The 19319-nt window shown below is 39.5% G+C and overlaps 1 protein-coding gene across 1 annotated transcript in view; it reads right to left on the bottom strand.

Moving 5' to 3' along the window:
• si:dkey-34e4.1 (carboxyl-terminal PDZ ligand of neuronal nitric oxide synthase protein) overlaps positions 1 to 19319 on the bottom strand; it is a 50719-nt gene that overhangs the window by 22599 nt on the left and 8801 nt on the right. Inside the window, exons 3-6 of the mRNA XM_051072813.1 lie at positions 4992 to 5084; positions 4758 to 4816; positions 3238 to 3346; positions 1396 to 1537 (exon numbers count right to left, since the gene is read on the bottom strand). Of these exons, the coding sequence (XP_050928770.1) occupies positions 1396 to 1537; positions 3238 to 3346; positions 4758 to 4816; positions 4992 to 5084 (403 nt within the window). The remainder of the gene's footprint in view (positions 1 to 1395; positions 1538 to 3237; positions 3347 to 4757; positions 4817 to 4991; positions 5085 to 19319) is intronic.

Raw genomic sequence — 19319 nt, forward strand, 5'->3', positions numbered from 1 at the left:
AATAAAGATACCAGAGCCAGTGATTATGCACACTAGCCCATAGTATTTTACTGATGACTGATGTACATGTCATATGAATACATAAGTATAACTACTGCATAAATATAACTTGTGGAATTTGAAATTCTTCTGAAAGCCCTAAGATATCCAACTTAGCGGAACAATAATGAATAAGAGTCTATGACACGGATTCCAGACATCTGTGTTGTTACTGTTTGATCCCTGTGCTAAATGCATGAACTAGTGAGGTCTGACGATTCCATTTAGGCCATAAAGAGGCATGGAATCAAACTAAACAAGGGAAATGTCAAGCTTTAGAGGTCCTCATGTGACCAAAATGAACAATTAAGGCTCATCAACAACATGTTCTCCACAATAACACTGTTCAGACCAGATGTTGAAGGTAGAATAAGGTAAAAGCATGCTTCTCTAGGAAGGATGGTTGCATTACTGTTTTTTGTGTGAAGCCACAATGAATTCACTTTATAAAATGCAACACAACACAACCAATTAACCAAATTCTATAAAATTTGATAGTTCTTTTGCATTTTTGGAATAAGATTTACTGATGATACTAATGTTGATAATGTTCAATGTTCAATGAATATTCAATGAGCAGTTCTCATGATTGTTCTCTGGGTTTCCTTCTTTGGAAAGTGTAATGTCATGTATTAAAAACTCTTAACATTACACTTTTACATTTATATATCTCAAGTCCTTCATTTATTCACCACCAGCAGGTAGTATTCACTTTGTGAAGCCTTGCTTTATGACCAAATACTTACAGAGCTAGCATTAAAGTGCTAATTCACAATTATCACTTAACACACTAAACTAAAAGTGGAGAACATGGTGATCATTCCACCTGATAACCACAGCCTCTCCTAATTCAGTGAAGGAAATAAAACAACCTAATTCAATATCTACTAACATAGTTGGGTTTATGTGGAACATTCTTGCACTGAAAAAGTATCCAAAAAATATCCTTGAACAAAAAGAACTTTAGAAAAGGAATTTGATCTTAGTTGTGTGCTTTATTTCTTCTGTTTGGCATGTTATTGGTTGTTGGCTGAAGTTTATTACCTAACAGATGGAAGGCTCAGCAGCAGGTGTTTGCACACAGCTAAACAGAAACTAAACAGTACAAAATGACTCTAGCTTACAAAGTTAGCTGCGAGCAATGCAAAAGTATCAGCTCACTGTTAACAACGTTCTCAGGGTATTATTGCTAGTTTAAAATACTGTGCATTTAATAGAAATAATAATAATTTGCATTTTCATTCAGTTTTTTGTAGTCATATAATCAGCCATGGTATAATAATTTGTCCGTGTGTAGATTTGTAAGGCAAATTTGTGCATAGCAAATAAAGGTAAACCATTAAAGGTAGGTTTTACCATTACTGCTGGACTCCTCTGTGGACTTATCACTCTCTCCATCTGCCTGTCCGTCTGCATCCTGCTCAGCATGCTGAAGACTGAGCTTATGGCACACCTCAAAGGCCTGACCGACTGTCCGCACAATACGCATGGCCTGCGTCTAATAGGGAAAGAAGGGAGAGAGACTGAGATAACAGGTCAATCACAGGTCACAGGTTAATCAGTAAAATCACCTGCTACTGTCTTTGGACGGACTTAAACATGCACACTCTCAGTCATCCCTGGCACATGGCTGAATACCCCCAGTTCAGAGACTAATAATATCACTTGCAATGACTGCAGCGACGCACATGAAAGAAGAGCTTAAACTCAGGAAAGGTATAAAGAGATACTTGCCTCAAATATACAGTTGTAATCCCTACATTCTTGCATCTATTTTGCATTTAATCTATGGATCTGTAAAGCTACCGGATATTAACTAAGCCACCGGAAATTGAATTGTAGATCAAATTAAAAACCAAAATCGATTAACTCAGCTAACAAAATCAGGAAATTAATTGTTAGATAGAAGATAAAAGCGGACAACGCAGAATACAAACAACCCTAAATCAAAGGGAGGTGGACACAGAGAGCCACATTTAAATCTGCATGCTGTATATGCCAGAGTAACATTTGCAGTGTTCAGCTGGGGAATTTTACATCAATGAGTAATGACGACAGCAAATGTGGTGTTAAGAGAAAAAAGTGCACTGATTTGTCCTGTTAAGAAGCAAGAGCAAGAGCCTTACTCAAAATGGAACATGTCTCATGGCTGCATTAGATTAAAGCTTACTGATGCTGCTGTCACTGGTAAAACTGGTATCTCATCCTCCTTCACGGTAGTTCATTTTCAGTATTTTAAGTAACCAGAACAACACATCACTCTCTGTGGTTTACTTGTTAAAGGAATAGTTTGACATTTTGGGAAATGCACTTATTCTCTCTTATTAGATAAGAAGATGACAAGACTGATGCCACTCTCATGTTTATATGGTACAGCCACTGATTAGCTTAGCTTAGTGATAAGCATAGGAAACGGGAAACAGCTAGCCTAGCTAGCTTAGCTTATATATGTGTTCAGACAGAAACCAAAGAGAATTTTTGCCTTGCATTATTTGTGTTTTTTTCACCAAAAATGGGCCAATGCACTAATTGTACAGTGGCTATATAAGCTACTGAAGCTAGCAATGCACTTACCGACTGTGTAGACCCCATGTATGTGCATCTGTATTCAATTTAGCCTCTGGTTGATGTTAGAACTCACCAGAAACTGGTTCTTTTGGTTATTTCCCTCCAGTCTTTCTCTCATGTTTTCTCTGTCTTTGTAAGTTTATGAAGCAGATTCATAAAACCCCAAGACACATTCACATCAAATTGTGTTGCCTGGAGCAAATCCACATCTAATTACATCTTTCCATTGACTTTGGATCCAGTTGCGACCCCTCTACAATTTGCCTTGTGTTCTGACTAAGCACACAGGAAGACTCCAGGAAGTCACTGCTCCTGGCCAAGATATAGAAATGGCACATAACCCTCTGTGACACCAGAACTTATGCACTTTGGTTTTTGTACAGATGAAATAATCGAGATACAACGTGTTAATTAGTGAGCTCTCTGGGTGCTGGAAGGCAGATTCTAGCCTTTCTAATAAGCTAAGCTAATCACCTGCTGGCTCTAGCTTAATATTTAGCATACAGATATTGCAGTATAGATATCAATCCTTTCTCCTGAGCAAGAAAAGAAATAAGCAAATTTTCCAAATTGTCAGATTATTGCTTTAATTATCATGGTGTAAATCTGAAACTGTGCATTCTACTGTACCTTCTTCTTTGATTTAAAGACATTACATCTGAAGGAGTTACTGGAGCCATCTCTTGCAATGTAGCTGAAGATCTTTAGGTCCTGGGAGTCATGAGACACGTAGAAAATCCTGGAAACATAACAGCAAATTGAAATACTTGTGTAAAAGTTACACAGTCCGAAATCTTATAGATGAAGTTTTTTTAATTACATGACAAATTATATTAAAAACCCCAAACAAAATCAGGGAGAAAGAACTCATGAAATTCAGATATAAATCAAATGTAAAGGGACTATCTACAGTTTAAAGTTTTATACAAGTATGCTATCCTCCAGTTTTGTCCTTGCTAACAACCAAGCACCACCAAGGCTGCAGAAAACTGACAGAGTGAAGGGTCAGATCTGCATCTACATTTGCAGCTCTGCTGCTGAAAAACATCCCCAATGGGAACGCTGCAAACAAAATTATTACCATCTACTACCGAATGTCACATGGTAGAGAGAGTACTCCGTATCCCAACTGCACAAACACACACCCACACACAGAGAAACACACGCATGGGTAATTATATTTAACACACACAGTCCCTTGATGACATATGGCTTGAGATCTTCCATCAGATATATACATAATTTACACACACACACACACACACACACACACACAAATCTCTAAGTGCACACACAAGCTAGTTAGATGTTTAATGTTAAGACACTTTTAAGTGGCTGCCCAATGCTTTCCGTCGCTGAGATTTTCATTTTTCTGGAAGAGGCTGGCTTATTAGCTATAAAAAAATGACATTCATGATGTAAGAAAAAGACATTCATTTCACAGTTCTCTGTTCCACAAATCACACTTTAATATCTGCTCACACTTTCTGTTCTGTATTTTCCACGTCTTCTTAGCACATGACAAGCAGTATCATTTTGATTTAATTGCTGTGAGTTGTTAAGCAGTGACTGACAGACACACAGACACATAGATAATTAGCTGACAGGCTCCACTGACACAATGTAGATATAATAGGATGTTGATGCTCTAATAACTGCATTTTCTTTGGGCATGCATACTGAGATATTTGCAAAAACACCAAATACAAATACAAACTGTGAATAGAATGCCTCCTTAAAAAAATATGCTACTTCAAAGAATACGAACATATGCTCTACCAGCTACATGCACAAGCTATTGATTATTCATTATGCTATTTTATGAATGTAACTGCATTTGGCATATAGTACATTCAAGCACATTAATCCTGTATGGTAAAGTACATGTGATGGCCTACAAAGCAAGCATCAGCTTTGTCCGTAGAGGCTGAGTTGGAGGACATAATTACCACTATATTAATACTGTCTACTCACAGTAATTACTTTGGTTAACTCTAACAAGAACATGCAGAGTTCAAAGACCAAACTGGACTGAACATCAGACAGTTAAATCCCCTGAGTGCATAAGAGAAGCTGCAAAGATAGCGTGATTTGTTTCACATACAGTATACAGTATATTGCCTATTTAGAGATTGAGAGGTGTGACTGACCTGTATATGGGATCATGCATGATTAGCATCTTGTTCTCATCCCACGTCCATTCTTTCCTCTGTGTATGAAACAGACAGGATTAAAACACTGATAAAACATCTTATGTCAAAGAAGTTACATATTTATCATATTTATTACTCATATGTAAAAACTGGACAGATTTTAAGCTGAAATACTGAATCCCTGGAAAAAATGATCATTTCACAACTCAGAGTTCACCACTAGTGACTTACCTTCTGTTTCTTCCTCAGCATCACCTTGACTCCGTCCACAGACACCACAATGCTGACCTTCTTTTTCTTGATGTTCTTCGCCTTGAATTCATACTACGAAAGCAGACAAAACACAGTCAATTTTGATATTAGTATTAGAGTAGCATTAGAGGTAGAGTATTCCAAATATATTCCAATTACCATCATATAAGACAGTGAAAAGTGAGAAATCCTAACATTGGAGAGCAATGGGAAAACTTTCCTCTAAAAACTACTACTAAACTCTACCTCTTCATAGCAGCAAGAGTGACCTGGGTGTATATCCTGAGCACATTTGGCATGCTGACAGAATTAAGGGCATAAAAGGGAACAATCTGTCAGCATTAAAACATGATCTGCAGTGCACTTTAATATATCAGCATCTTTAATAGCTTGGCAGCTCACAATGAGAGATCTGATTAAGTCTGCTGAATATTTGTAGCCAAGCCAACTAAAAAACTTTTCTGCAGCTCTCTGATGCCAGAGAGAAAAGGAAGGACACTACAAAAGTTGGATGCCAAAGACAAACAGCATTGCTTGAATGTAATGAGCAACAACATCCAACAGATCCAAGAGCCCCAGTTTTGTTGTATTCTGACTCTTATGTTATGGAGGTAATATTATTACATTACAGGTTGTCAGTCAGTTTTACCTTATTAATCCCTCTCCTGAGGAGCTATCTCATGGCTCATAAGTATCATGTTATAAACTGAAAGGAAATTATCATGTAACCATACAGCTGAACCGCATCTTTGCTTCTTAGGGACACCACACATAAACCACAACAGCTAGATTATACAACAACATTTAAGTAAAAAGCCCAGGATATGGGTTTGTCTCCATTCTGTTTGCTGAGTGCTACACAACAGCTGTGGCTGCGTGAGTGAATAACACGTTTCCACCCCGTCAGCTGGTCAGGCTCTCTGCTGAGGAACTTAGCAAGTCTGGCCTGTCGACTCCAATCAGCGTCACTTTTAAACATGAAGCAGGGTCCAACTCTTATTAGCCAACAGCCATCAAAGCCTATAGTCACACACAGTCAGGCCACTTCTGAGACATAAAACTGGTTTCATACAAGGTCAAACATGCCAGCGATGTGGGGTGCAAGTCAGCTGCAGTGGAAAACAGCTTGGTTGGAAGCTTTTGTTTTTAACACCAATTAAAAGAATTGTTCAACATTTGCGGAAATAAGCTAATTTGTTTTCTTGCTGAGAATTTGATGTGGAGATCAGTGCTACTTTTATATCGGTCCATTACACAGCTTAACTTGGCTAGAGCAGAAGCAGGAGCTTACAGCTATCCTGGCTCAACCTTAAGATTTAAGATGTAAAAGACAGGTTAGCTGTTTACTCCTGCTTCTGGTCCATAATGTAAGCTAAGCTAATGGTCTTCTAACTGTAGCTTCATATTTAGCCTACAGAGAGTAGAATCAAGACTCTTACCTCATTCTCTGCAAAAAGCGAACAAGCACATTTCCCAAAATGTCTCACTACTCCTGATTTTTTTTTTTTTTTTTGGCCTCTTGAGACAGCAGGAATATGTTGTGTGTCACAACTGCTGTTTGGAGCGTGGGCAGGGAGGACCCAGAAGCAGACACATATAGGCAGCTTCAGTGATGAGTGAACGCTCACTCTCTTTTAGCTCTTTTATTTGTTGTCTCTACCAAATCCTGAAGGAAATATCTGGCTCTTTAACTGCTAAATGCTCCACTATGTTCACAGCTAGTCACTAATTATATATGCCTGTTGTTTGGTACTGAGCTGAACCAAAACAGTGAAGTTGAAGTTATATTTCATACTAAACAGTAAATAAAATGAAGCGACCACAGGTCATTGGCTCATGCCCACAGTCACCATTGAGGTATAGTTTGGGCAATTTCAATTTCAAGTCTCCTGCAGAGAAAGTAGGCAGCACTTGGAGCTGGCAGAGTTTCCCAGACAATAATAAATGGCCAGTCTGCTGTTTACCACATTCTGCCAAAATGTTAATATAAAGCAAAAGTGAACGGTCTTCTCACCAGCCAGAAAAATAAGTAAAGGGAGGAGGGTAGAGAAGTATATGGTAAAGGGCAAAATGAATGCCAGTATAGAGACAAAGCAAAGTGTAAAAAGAGGAGAGAAGATGGAAAAAGAGGTGATCAGATAAGAAGAGACAGAAAGAGAGGAGGTGAGGAGACAGCTGTTGTTATATAAGGACCTCCTGCAAACTGTGACCTTTTAATCCAGACACACAATGCAGTCATGGAACAATTAGCTAAGCATTGTGAACAAGTCAAGAACTACCAGACATGATTATGAGATAGTTTGGCTTTTATTTGTCTTGTGTGAACCTAGGATATGCCCCCCGTTGTCTGTGAATGCGTGCGCAGACTGACAGTGGATAAATGTCATGACTTAAATGAAGCAATTTTTGTGACATGCGTTCCTACGTTTCCATATTTTTCTTTCATGTTAATTTTCTGCTTGTGTCTATTTGAAATGCCCTGCTCTCCCTGCCCTGGATCCATGGTGATTAAAGTTTCGGTCTCTAATTATACAGAACTGAATCCCGAGAGAGCTGATTAAAAAGAGAATAGGTTTAGACAGGGAGAGGAGGAAACACACCACAGAGACGCTAGCTAGGGTTTGAAGAGGAGGAATGTAGAAATGTTCACGCTGCAAAGTGAAGTAGTAGATGAAAGGAAAGTGTCCGAGTGTGAGACCAAGAAGCAGGTGCTGGGCTTCATTTGTTTCTATGCAGTGTGATTATAAACCATGTACAAAACCCACAGGCACTGAAAATACAGCATTTGCCCTGGTGCGGATAATGAGATGAGGCAATTCTAAGAAAGGCGACTGAGCAGAATAATGATTTCTGGGTATCAACCTGCCAGACACAGAGCACCAAAACTGACAAAAGGAAGTAAAACACCATAAAATATGACCCCACCACCACCCAAAAAAGACAGTTATCATTAATTAGAAATTAAACAATTAATGTCCAGAAACAAATGTAAGGCTTTATACTTTCCCATCCATTAACATCAAATCATTTGGTTAAACAGCTAAGAGAAAAGCCTTTTAATTTCTTCCTTTACCTCCAATAAGATGATATAATGAATCTAAACTTCATTTATTTGACACTTCTACTTATCTCTCAATAGTTAGGTTTACAACCAAATTTAGCACAAATTTTTAGCACATTTAAAAAATTAAAATGATGAACACTGAATGTCTAGTGCAATGGTTGGTCAAAGTTAGTTTGCTATGTAGCCTCAAAACACAGCCAGAGTACATCTGGAGGCAAAAAAACATACGCAACACCAATCTAATGTACGAGTGGGAAACACCCTGTCCATACATAGACTGCCTCCAAATCACAAAGTCTAACACACCTGCAAAGTCAGTCAACTACTTTTACTAACACATTAGTGTCAAAACATTCACACACAGCTCTTTCATAATTCACAGTTTATGGCCAGCATTCTGGTGAGGCAAAATGGGATTTTGCAACTTCATCCAAAGTATCAAATTTTTATATTTTCTCTGCTTAAGTGCAAAGTGTTTTGAAATATTCAGGCTTTTAATGCACTTGCATTGTTATGGGTTTTCTGGTATCAACAGAGGAACAAACAATTAAAAGCTCATGACACAAGTTCCCCTAAGCCTCAGTACATCAGGTTAGAAAACTTTCAGCAAGGCATAAAAATATTCTGGAGAGGAGCTTAGTTTACTTTACTCTGCTGTTACAGACTCTGAAACTCTCTGAATTATGTTTGAGAAATGTAGGAAGACAGACTTAAGGAATAATACATGAGCTGTAATGAAAAGTGTATGACTAATATGTGGATTGAACACTCATGCAAAGGACATAGGCTTTAAGTTCTAAGATGCTCTCTCGAAGATTTGTCTTAAAGCCTTAAAACTATGCCTCTAATGCTGACTGAGAGTGTTGCAGTGCTACAGCAATGTTCAAGCTTCAAGAAAAAAACAACAGATTGAGAACATTTACTTCAAATCTTTCTCATTTTGGATGTGTGCATTTCAACCGTCAGACTCATCAGTCTTCCCAGACAGCGTAACAAATTTCAGCCAGCGTTCCTCTGCAATCTATTATGAAAGTGTCAGACAGAATAGTGATGGCTGGAGCTATGTGCACAAAATGAGGAAGGGAAAGCTGGCTCTCTGTAGAATATTTGATCCCTGTGTTATAAATTTAAAACGGCGACAAATATATTACAAGCTCAAACTGGAGGAGACAAGAGGTCATTCACTTTTTATTAGTAATATGTGAGCGAGCCAAGACAATAGAATTTGGTGTGACAGGTTCAGAACAGCTTCTTTTTGTAGCATGAATAACCAACTATGAGTGAAGCCAAGTATAATCACTATTTAATAGGTGAAAGTCATCAAGAGCTGAGGGTGACAGCTTCCAAATCAGCTGCTTTAAGCTCCTTTGTCTATTTACCTTAAATATACAAGAGCAATATTCACTGAATACATTACCACAGTACTGGAGTAAAGCTTCATTCAGTATGGAGGAAACTTACTGCTCATTATCTTCAATTATTTTACAATTAACAATCTATAATTTATATTAAATTCAATACTCATTATTAAAACTTAATTCTGTCTTTAATATATAGCTGCCACTGCAGATATACTTATGATATAGGGCAACTACATGAACAGTTCAACATTGTGGAATATTTTGATACTACTCTCTACAACCAGAAGACAGTTATCTAGAGTTACCATTAAGGCTGGAAACAGGGGGAAGAAACTAGCCTGGATCTGTGCAAAGACAAAAAACATCCCCCTACTAGCACCTCTATTCAACATGTTATATCTCAGTTTTTTTTTTATCCATACAAGAATGTAAACGACAAGATGTGGTTTATGTGCTTTCAGAGACTTTTGCTAGCTTCTATCAAGCTGTTTGCCCCCATTACCCCTATTCCTTCAGTTTTAGGAGTGGTGCCATTTGGAAGTAGACTCTATAAATTCAAAACACCCACTCTTGAAGACACAGATTTAAGACCCAAACTAATTATTATCCACTTCCAGTGTATGCAACAGGTTTGAGTATGATTGGTAATCTGTCCGTGGTGCCCTAGACAACTAATCACACTCCATGCACATGTAAAGCAAAAAATCTATCTATCTAATCAAACTCAGCACAACATGAGGAACAGGGAGGGTTGAGTCTCAGAGAACATGAGGGACTCCAGAAAACTCCACAGTTATGGTGCTGTCATCCTCTTTCCTAAAGCAGTTCAGCAAGCAGTGATCCCAGTCATTATGTGGAAGTAACTGTACTGCAGATACTGTAAATAAACCTCCTGGCTACTGTCAACAACCTTTTAACGAAAGGCCACCGAGTCTTACAGTTCATGTTATTTGGTTCGAGCATGAAAGTCTGGATTCAGAGAGGTTTTGACTGCAAAGTTGGAAAAGGACAAATTTGTTTTCCCCCTGCTGTTGGTGGATATTTATAGTGCGAATAAATGAGCTGGATTTAGGTTTTGCAAACCAAATCATGGAATAAGAAATTATGGTCAACCCCCACTCCACTTCAGCAATCCTGAAAAGCAGTGGAATGCGGGGTGCATTGTGGGTCATTGATGCTCCCTGTAGTACCATTGAATCCATACAGGAGTCCACAATAGGCCTTATAGATTGCAACCTAGCAACTCCTTCATTAGAAATTCCCAGGATTTGGGGAGTTCCAAGGAATTTCACTGCTTTTTTCCTCATTGCAGGATACAAAGAGATGACTGTTGGGAGCAGAACTGAGCTGAGAAACACAACAGCTGCCAACCAGCCTGGCATTTAACATGAAAAAAGGACTTCATGGAAATCAAAGAAAGCGGGAAACAATTTGAAATTAAATTAGCAAATTTATTCTACGTTAAACTCCAACTGCGTGTGCTAATTTTTTTTTTTTTTTGAGAAGGAGATCACATATTTTGGCATTCAAGCAGCTGCACCTTACAAAGTCCTATTAGTTTAAACAAAGATGTGGCGCTTAAATCGCTGCTGCTCAACTAGTCTCGCTCCCTGTGTGTGGTATTCCTCCGACAGGCTTCTCAGCCTCGCGGCCAAACCAGGAGGACAGAGTGACTCCTGTGACGGTGGAGAGGCCTGAACCTTCAGAATGAACTGGCACGTCTCACCATTAGTCAGCAGGAGTGTGTAAGAGGAAGCAATTACCTCGACAGTCACCACGGACGACGACCTTGGCCTAGATCAGAAATGGATGAGAGTCTGAGTTTGTGCACACAGACTGTGTTACTGTATGTGTGAAAAAGAGAGAAAGATAAGAAACGGCAGCTAGATAGGCAAATAAATTAAATTAAAAAGAAAGTGTGTGTGTTCAGGTGCGTGTTGGTGCCTGTCTGTGCCCATGTGAGAGGCTTCCGCCTGAGTGCAGATATTATAGATTGGACTCCTGGGCTCTAGTCTTTTGGCAGCCTCCAGTGAGCAGCAGCAGCAGTCTAGTCCTGTGGGAGAGAGAGTGCTAGCAGGAAACAGCCTGCTAAAAAGGCTGCTTAAAGGGGGCTTCTCGATGACAGCAGGGTTACACACAAGGCTGGAATTTACCGAAAGGGCGTAGAATTACCGGGGCTTTTATTATGAAATCAAGACTTTTTCCAAGTAGAGTTTGGGGTTTGGATTGAAAGGATCGGTTTCTGTTGAACTTTCATTGCAATTTTCTTTGTGTTTTTTCCAGCACATCTTGATTTTAGCGATAAAATTCTTGTAGACACATAAACAACCACAGCTGGCACTGACACTGCACCCACTCCATCTGGGAGCTACAGCTGCGACTTTTCTAGATAAATGACTTTCATTACTTACGCTGCAAGTGTGTTTATAGTGGCTGACAGACAGAATTGATCAGTCGTGGCTCGCGTTAATACACTTTGTCTGCAAAGAAGCAGGGAAAGAATCAAAGCTCCCACACTCTGGGCAGCCATTACAACAAACCATGTGGTACGCCTGATTGATCATCATAATGGTCCTTCCATCTCAAATTAAAGCAGCCAAGGTCAGGAGGAAAACCTGCCACTGAGGAAAACAGCGAACGCGATGCGGGATGAATCAGCCCCGTACCTCTGGAGGGGAATCAGCTACGCTTGAAGCAGGCTTGTCAGAGGAAGCAGCTAAGCCCCACTGCGGGCCCAGGCAGGCACTCCTCCGGTGTCTGCGCCTTTGCAGTGAGAATGGGCCCATGCCTGAGTGATTCGCTGACAGGCTCAGTGAAAGGACAGCCAGTCCCGGAGCGCTGACAGCGGCTACTCAGGGTTAGTCACATGGGACATGGAGGAAATACAAAGGAACAACCTAAGCATGCCAACACTCACTTTCATTGAAGGGGAAGTATGAATCGAGGTTATTACTTACATTATTTCATAACTTACAAAAAACCTAAATCCAAAGTGATGTAACACAGAGTTATAATCTCCTCTGTGTTTCAGACAAAAGAACTCAGATGGGCTTCAACATGTTTGAAAAAAGAGGAATCAGTCAGGCGTGACCTTACTCCTGGAGAGATGGGAAGCAGAAAAGCAGAGCTGCACCTACACCTGCATTCTGCAGACAATCTGACACAGAAATCATCAGTTTAATCCTTCTCTGAGTTATTGCACAGTACATACACTGAAAAGAAAGAAAATAAGCCACAATATCAATTATGGCAAGAAGGTTTCACAGACACACCTGCGGTACTGCAGTTAAGTACAATGATGTTGGATTGGTGTCAAAACGTACAGGACAACTGATTTAAGGACTACAGTGATTTGAGATTGATGATTGTGCCCTGTAAGAATAAGAAGTATGGATAATGTCCATGTAGAGTTTGACAGCAGAAGGCTGTTTTCACATTGGTCTGCTGTGTTCACCTTAAGGGACAATTCAGGGGTTTCTGAACCTGGGCCTTATTTCCCCATGAGTGTGGGTGTAAATGAGTGATAGGTGATCTTTGCAATCATCCATTATTGAGCAAGAAGGGTATCCCCAGCAACCGCAAAACAGAGCTGCAATGTAATCCAACTGGGCATTGGTCTACATCAAAATTCATCCACTAAAGTGCCTGTTTTCACTGCTCAGATTGTTAAACACTTGTGTTATGAGTGTCTGACAACATTAGGATAGGATTCCTACAGATATAGACCTTTTTCTTGAAGAGTAAGATTCCTTTCTAGAGCTTGAAATAGCTGCATATTATTCATAAAGTGCTTCGCTGGCTCAACAAGTGAGGCTGTGTGGATATCATTCAGGATTAATTCAGCCAAGAGTATATGTTACAACAAAGAAGAAGTATTATTAGCTTTGGTTTGTCGAGACTGATACATATTTTTCACATTTCAACCAAAACTGAAAGCAAACCGTGTGTCTAAATGTAGACAGGCTGGTAGGCTGAGGGATGAGATTAGGCACTGGGGCAACACAGCATCCTGCAGCAAGAGGTTAACACAAGGACCGCGGTGATATGGAGATGCTGAGTGTGGCTCTGTCCAGTGCGGCAGTCTGGCAAAGCAGCAGTCAGAGTAATAGGATTACTGGGGCGAATGCTGTCAGTTCACAGGCCCTAAAATCCCCTTAGCACCCAGCGCAGGGGGTCACCCATCACCAATCTACACCCATATACTGTAGGCTTATGCTACTACTGTATATAGTCAACATGATGACCTTTAGTTGGGGCAGGCAGCAAATGCTGCACTTTGAGGGTTTTCCCCAGAGAAACGTTTATGGGCATGTTTTACATCATTGCCATTTATAAAGTATAGACACTGCTCTAAAGCTGAAACGTTCAGTTGATTTCGATCAGTTAATCAACAGAAAATGAATGAATCAAATTATTCTCATAATCTGCTGATAGTTCCAGTCATTTTTTAGTCAAAAACTCCAAAGATCCTTGTGTTGCGGGTTCTGAGATACAGATGTCAGCTGAGATGAGATGTCAGCTTGGACTCTATGGATAGATTTTTTCTTTTTTTAATTTCATAGATTAAACAAACAAGATAATTATCAGATTAATAAACGATGAAATAGCTGTTAGTTGCAGCCCTACACTACATCAAAGATTCTAACACTTTCCAAATGTGTCAGATTGGCCACAGGAAAACAAGTCAGGAAAATAAACTAAAAACAAGCATAATTAACCATTTGATTATTCCAGTACAAAAATTTGACTGATGATGACCTAGAATGTGTTAGGACTGGCTTGTGTGTATAATTAACTTGGAAATACTGGCACATATTTCTGTAGCTCTACACGTCTGCCTGCTATCAGCCAAACAGAAAACACAATGTGAATGGACAGGACACTGGGGAGGCTCCCCATAGCTGGTGTGAAGCAGGTGCATGATGAAAGGAAACCAGGGAGAACAAGAAAACACAAAGGCAACAATAACTAAGTAGGTGATGAACCATTTACTAAAACAATGCATCAGGTTTGAGGCCAAACGCTTAACCACACGTTAACCCTGTTTTAGGGGGTTAAACAAGGGGTGTGAATCAAGGGCACCATCTGTGCCTTACATGCAAACATGTCCCAAAAAGCCCCTTGGAAGAGGCTTTAAGAGTGTGTGAGAGCTTTCATAAAGCTCAATCATGAGTAGCTTAAATCCATGTCTGAGGGGACTGAGACAGCTCCTCATGTAGCCCACCACACCAACAACAACTTGTCTGACAGCATAAGGTTGGGCAAAGTGTGCCACCACATGGCACTGATTGATGACAGTCAGCTCCACTCTGCTTACTGCTGTCTGCATCTTTTTCTCATCCCTGACTGCTTCCTTCTGCCTGTCAAGGTAAATATGAATTCACACCGAAGTGCAGAGCTCAAATTATGGCACACTTCACAAAATATCTGCACCTGTAGTGTATCAAGTGGCTTAGATCTGGCCTGTATTCATTTGATTGAATGTTATCAACTAGCTTATTCAGTGTCCTCATTTATGGTCCTTGCTGAGACTCAACAGAAAATCAGGAGCAAGCAAATGGCTAAAAAACAATGACTGCCTGTAGAATGAGGGGATGTTCTGGAGATAAGCAGTGTTCAGTATGCAGTGTGATAACCAAGACTGACCTAAAATAAGATTAAAAGTCGACAAAGTAAAGTTGAGGTTGATGAGAATGTCATTAGTTTTGCAGGTATTTCAACATAAACAAAAGTATTCACACATTTAAGTTTTTACAGAATGAAGGCCCAAGATGAAAGATATGGATTACCAAGGTTATTACAATTTATGGGCAATATGAATTTCCTGGCAATCAATGGTTGTTGAGACTTTTCACTCAAAATTCAATATATAAAGTTTGTGGTGGTGCTAGATGAAAAATCAATAGACCACCAAACTCTAAAGGATACATCATCTGGGAACCATGATTATGTGCAAATCCATTGAGAAGATGTTGAGTTATATCAGTGGAAGTCAAACTATCAGTACAAACTTTCATGGTAATGCATTTATTAGCTGTTGAGATATTTCAGTCTAGAAAAATGTAGGCTTTAGTCCACATCACGGTATCCTGCTGGAAACCCAGTGTGCCACAGTCAGTGTTGAAGGCTAACAGTTACTGTATTTGTAGGATATTCAGGATATTCAGTTGGACAAATGTTGATATGACCTTCAGGAATGTTTGGCTAATGTAATACTGTCCAAATGTGACAGGAGTATGGTAGAAAGTATCTCTGTCTCATATCCACTGTAAGTGTGACCAAAGGATGTGATGGAAGGTCAGTTCAGTAATACATTTAGCCGGGATAATGGAGCCAGGATAAAGCTGAGACATCACAACACACTCCTGTACTTGTTTGATGAGGCAAAAGGGAAACACAGACAATAACAGAGAAAGACAAGAAAGAAATCTTAGGAGTTCAGGCTGTACTATAACCCCCAATCACGCACTGACAGAGACTGAGAAACCAGACCATTCAAAGGCAAAGAGTACACTGAAATCCAATTGGGATCAAATTATTCAAAGGAAGCTCAAGAAAACATGAAAAAAAGTACAAAGTTTGGGAAATTGAGATTCTGCTCTAAAAATATGCTAATGCCTCCAGTGCATATGATTAGACGGCTTATGGGCTGTCTCCTCCCTCATTATCCATTCAGCTTTTCTGCCCTGATGGGTTGATGCAAGTGATGATAACAATGAAAGCAACAAAACAGTTTCTCAAACTTTTACTGCAGAGCAGCGTGTTACATAAACAATACCAAACTATATCACACAGCATAAAAACCCTGCTCTTTTTCTGGCTGATGAATAACTGAAAATGTAGCATTGATTTCATTCTATCTATTAAAAACCTATGCTGTTTAAGTGACAGATATTAATGAATGGACAGAGTCTGACAGGCAGGGACATGGTCCTCTGTGAGACGAAGATGTTGTTAATCTGACTGACAGTCACATTAGCCTTGTCAGTTGGGCGGCCGAGAATACGCTATCTTGTTAGCAGCTGTGTGTGGATGGCAGTGTTGAAGCAGTTTAGAGTCCTCAGGATGAGCAGCAGCAGTTTGCTCACAACAGTTATCCAATTAGAGTATAACAAAGAGCAACCATTGTGCCCTGACGGACTAAAACACAAAACACAATCTCACTGACAAGTCTCGGATTCCTTAAAGCGTCCATGAACTACACATCAGTCATACTCGGCGGATAAAATGATGGATTCAGTGACAACAGAGAGACAAAATGGCAAATTGTACTGCAGATGTGGAGTGCACTGTGGAAATGTACCCAGTGTATGAGAGACATAACATAAAGCAATCCTAAAAAACCTATACATACTTCAATACAGTAAATAAAGGAACTCACTCTACATATACAGAAATATATTAAACATTACTACAAATGACAACATGTTATTTGTCCTTTTATATTATACAGTATATCCACTCAGTTGCCAGTTTTCTACAGTACACCTACAGTGTATACCTTAATGAAGGTTATTATGGTTAGTTTCTGTTAAAACTGTTTAATAAAAGGTGTAATTTATATCATATATTCAATATTTATATATTCTGCAGGGCTGCAAAAAAAATGTATTTTAATTCATCGTAATCAATAGAGAGAGACAGAGGCTCCAGTCTGCATTCTGCATTGTTGTTCAGTACTTTTAACTAAACCACAGAATTACACAAAATTGCAGATTGACTGTTATACCCTCTGAAGAATCAGAGAGACTGCTGCCACTCTATGTCACCGCGTGGGCCTGACAGCAGCATTAGTTTTCATATGCCATGCTTTTGCTGTCTCCATATTTGGAAAACATGAAGGGTGTTGAATTATTCCAAATAGTCAAAAGTAAGATGTTACAGCTACAAAAGTATGGAGCAGGTAAAGGAGGTGCTGACACCAAGACGTCAGTAGCAATTTAATGTTAACTTGAGCTTTAAGCTCCAAAACCTCCACTGCTCCCTGCATGTTTAAACCAACATAGACCTGAGGCAAGAGAGGAAAAACACAGAATAAATGTAGCTACAATGAAAGAGAGATCAAGGTAGTGAAACAAAAAGAGAATCAGAGTGTAGGGAGGTTGAACGATAGGAGCGGGAGAATGAGACCTTGAGGCTTTCTATGTAGCACGCTGGAACAAGATGAGAGAAGTGAGATGAATACTCACACACATATATACACACATACACACGACTCCAAATCACATTTAGAAGTAGGGCAGCCTATCTGCCAGCTCAAAAGCCTGCAGCACTTTCCTCAATCATTATCCAACAAACGATACCGTAATACAATAGGCCCAGTTTATCTGCCTACTCATGCTAAGAAAGAATGCTCCCAGGCAGAGCAGCACAACTTACAAACCTGACACATGTTTATTTTAGGTAATATGGAGAAAGAAATGTGACATTTTAATTTGTCATCACATATATTTATGAGAAACTCAACAGCATTAGTTTCTACATTCGTCCAAACTTTGAGCCCATCCCAAACACTAAGATATTGAGAAAGACATGTTTCAGCAGCAGAACTAGTTGCCAGGGAAACCTAAGGAGCGGCATGACATTTGTGGTTAATTCAGATCTGCAGAATAATACCAGGAGGGAGTGAGAACACAAAAGCACCATTCATCAAAAGACAAACTGAGGCAAACCGTGCAATTGAACAAATCTAATCGTTCTGTTGGGGCAATCAGGATGACCGAACCAAATTTGTAAATTTGCAGACCAGGGAATTACTTTGACCATAACACAGCCACAGTGACTGGCAGAGAGGAAGGAGAAAAAAGAAAACGCAAACACTATGATGATAGAGAGTTCCACTTCCTCTTTCACTACAAGAGATGCTCAGAAGCAAAAATACATGATAACAAGACTAAGAGTCTACAGACATGCTGGCAGCTCTGTGAGGCTGTACTCTGACGTTAGCTAATGAGCTCACAATGACAATGTTGATTTTGTGAAGTTTGGCAGGCAATGTTTACCATGTCTTAGTTTAGCATGTTAGCATGCTAAGAATAACTCATCAGCACAAGGTACAGCTGTGACAAATGGGAAGGTTATTAGTTGTGCAATTTGGTCATTTAGTATAGTTATAATTTTACCCAGTATTGAAAAAGTATTTAAAATATTAAAATTGCCTGTGGCGAATGTGAATGTCTGTACCACATTTCAGCAAATCCATCCAATGGTTGTCAGGATATTATAATAATAAACCATAATAAACCAAATACACTGAGGTAAACTTGTATGGAAACCTATGATAATAATATAATAATAATGGACAATTTTAGGGTTCTTCCTATTGTGAAGGGAAGCGAATCTGGAGTAGTTAAAGTTCCCTGTTTTACAGTTAAATCAGGAGTAGCCAACAATTAAGTTTCAATTATCTCAGTGCCTACATCAGAATCCAGTGTTTCAGTTTTTACTGAGACTGTGTCAAAGAGGTGTTGATTCAGCGTTGTTTTTGAAGCTAAGTTGCTCTTGTATTGGAATGTCCCATACAGTAAGGTGTTCCTGTTATTTTGTCTACCCACTGTTCATGTGCAGAATGTTCTAGCCTGTATACAGTAACTCTCAGAATAATCTCTGCAGGCACAAGGACACAAGAGCATCCTGATGCAAATTAGCTCACATGACTGCAAATATACAGGTGCAGGCATACACCCACAAACACACACAATACTCATCCAATACACACACACACACAATACCCATCCAGTACACCCACACCCACACCCACACACACACACACACACACACATATGCGTGTCCAGTTCCTGCTTTGTTGACTTTAGTTGTGTTTGTACTTGAGATTAGCTACAGAAGGCTTTGCAGCAGGCAGCGGCAATGGTGGCAGGCAGA

Source organism: Lates calcarifer, linkage group LG9, assembly GCF_001640805.2.
Source record: "Lates calcarifer isolate ASB-BC8 linkage group LG9, TLL_Latcal_v3, whole genome shotgun sequence".
NCBI lineage: Eukaryota > Metazoa > Chordata > Actinopteri > Centropomidae > Lates > Lates calcarifer.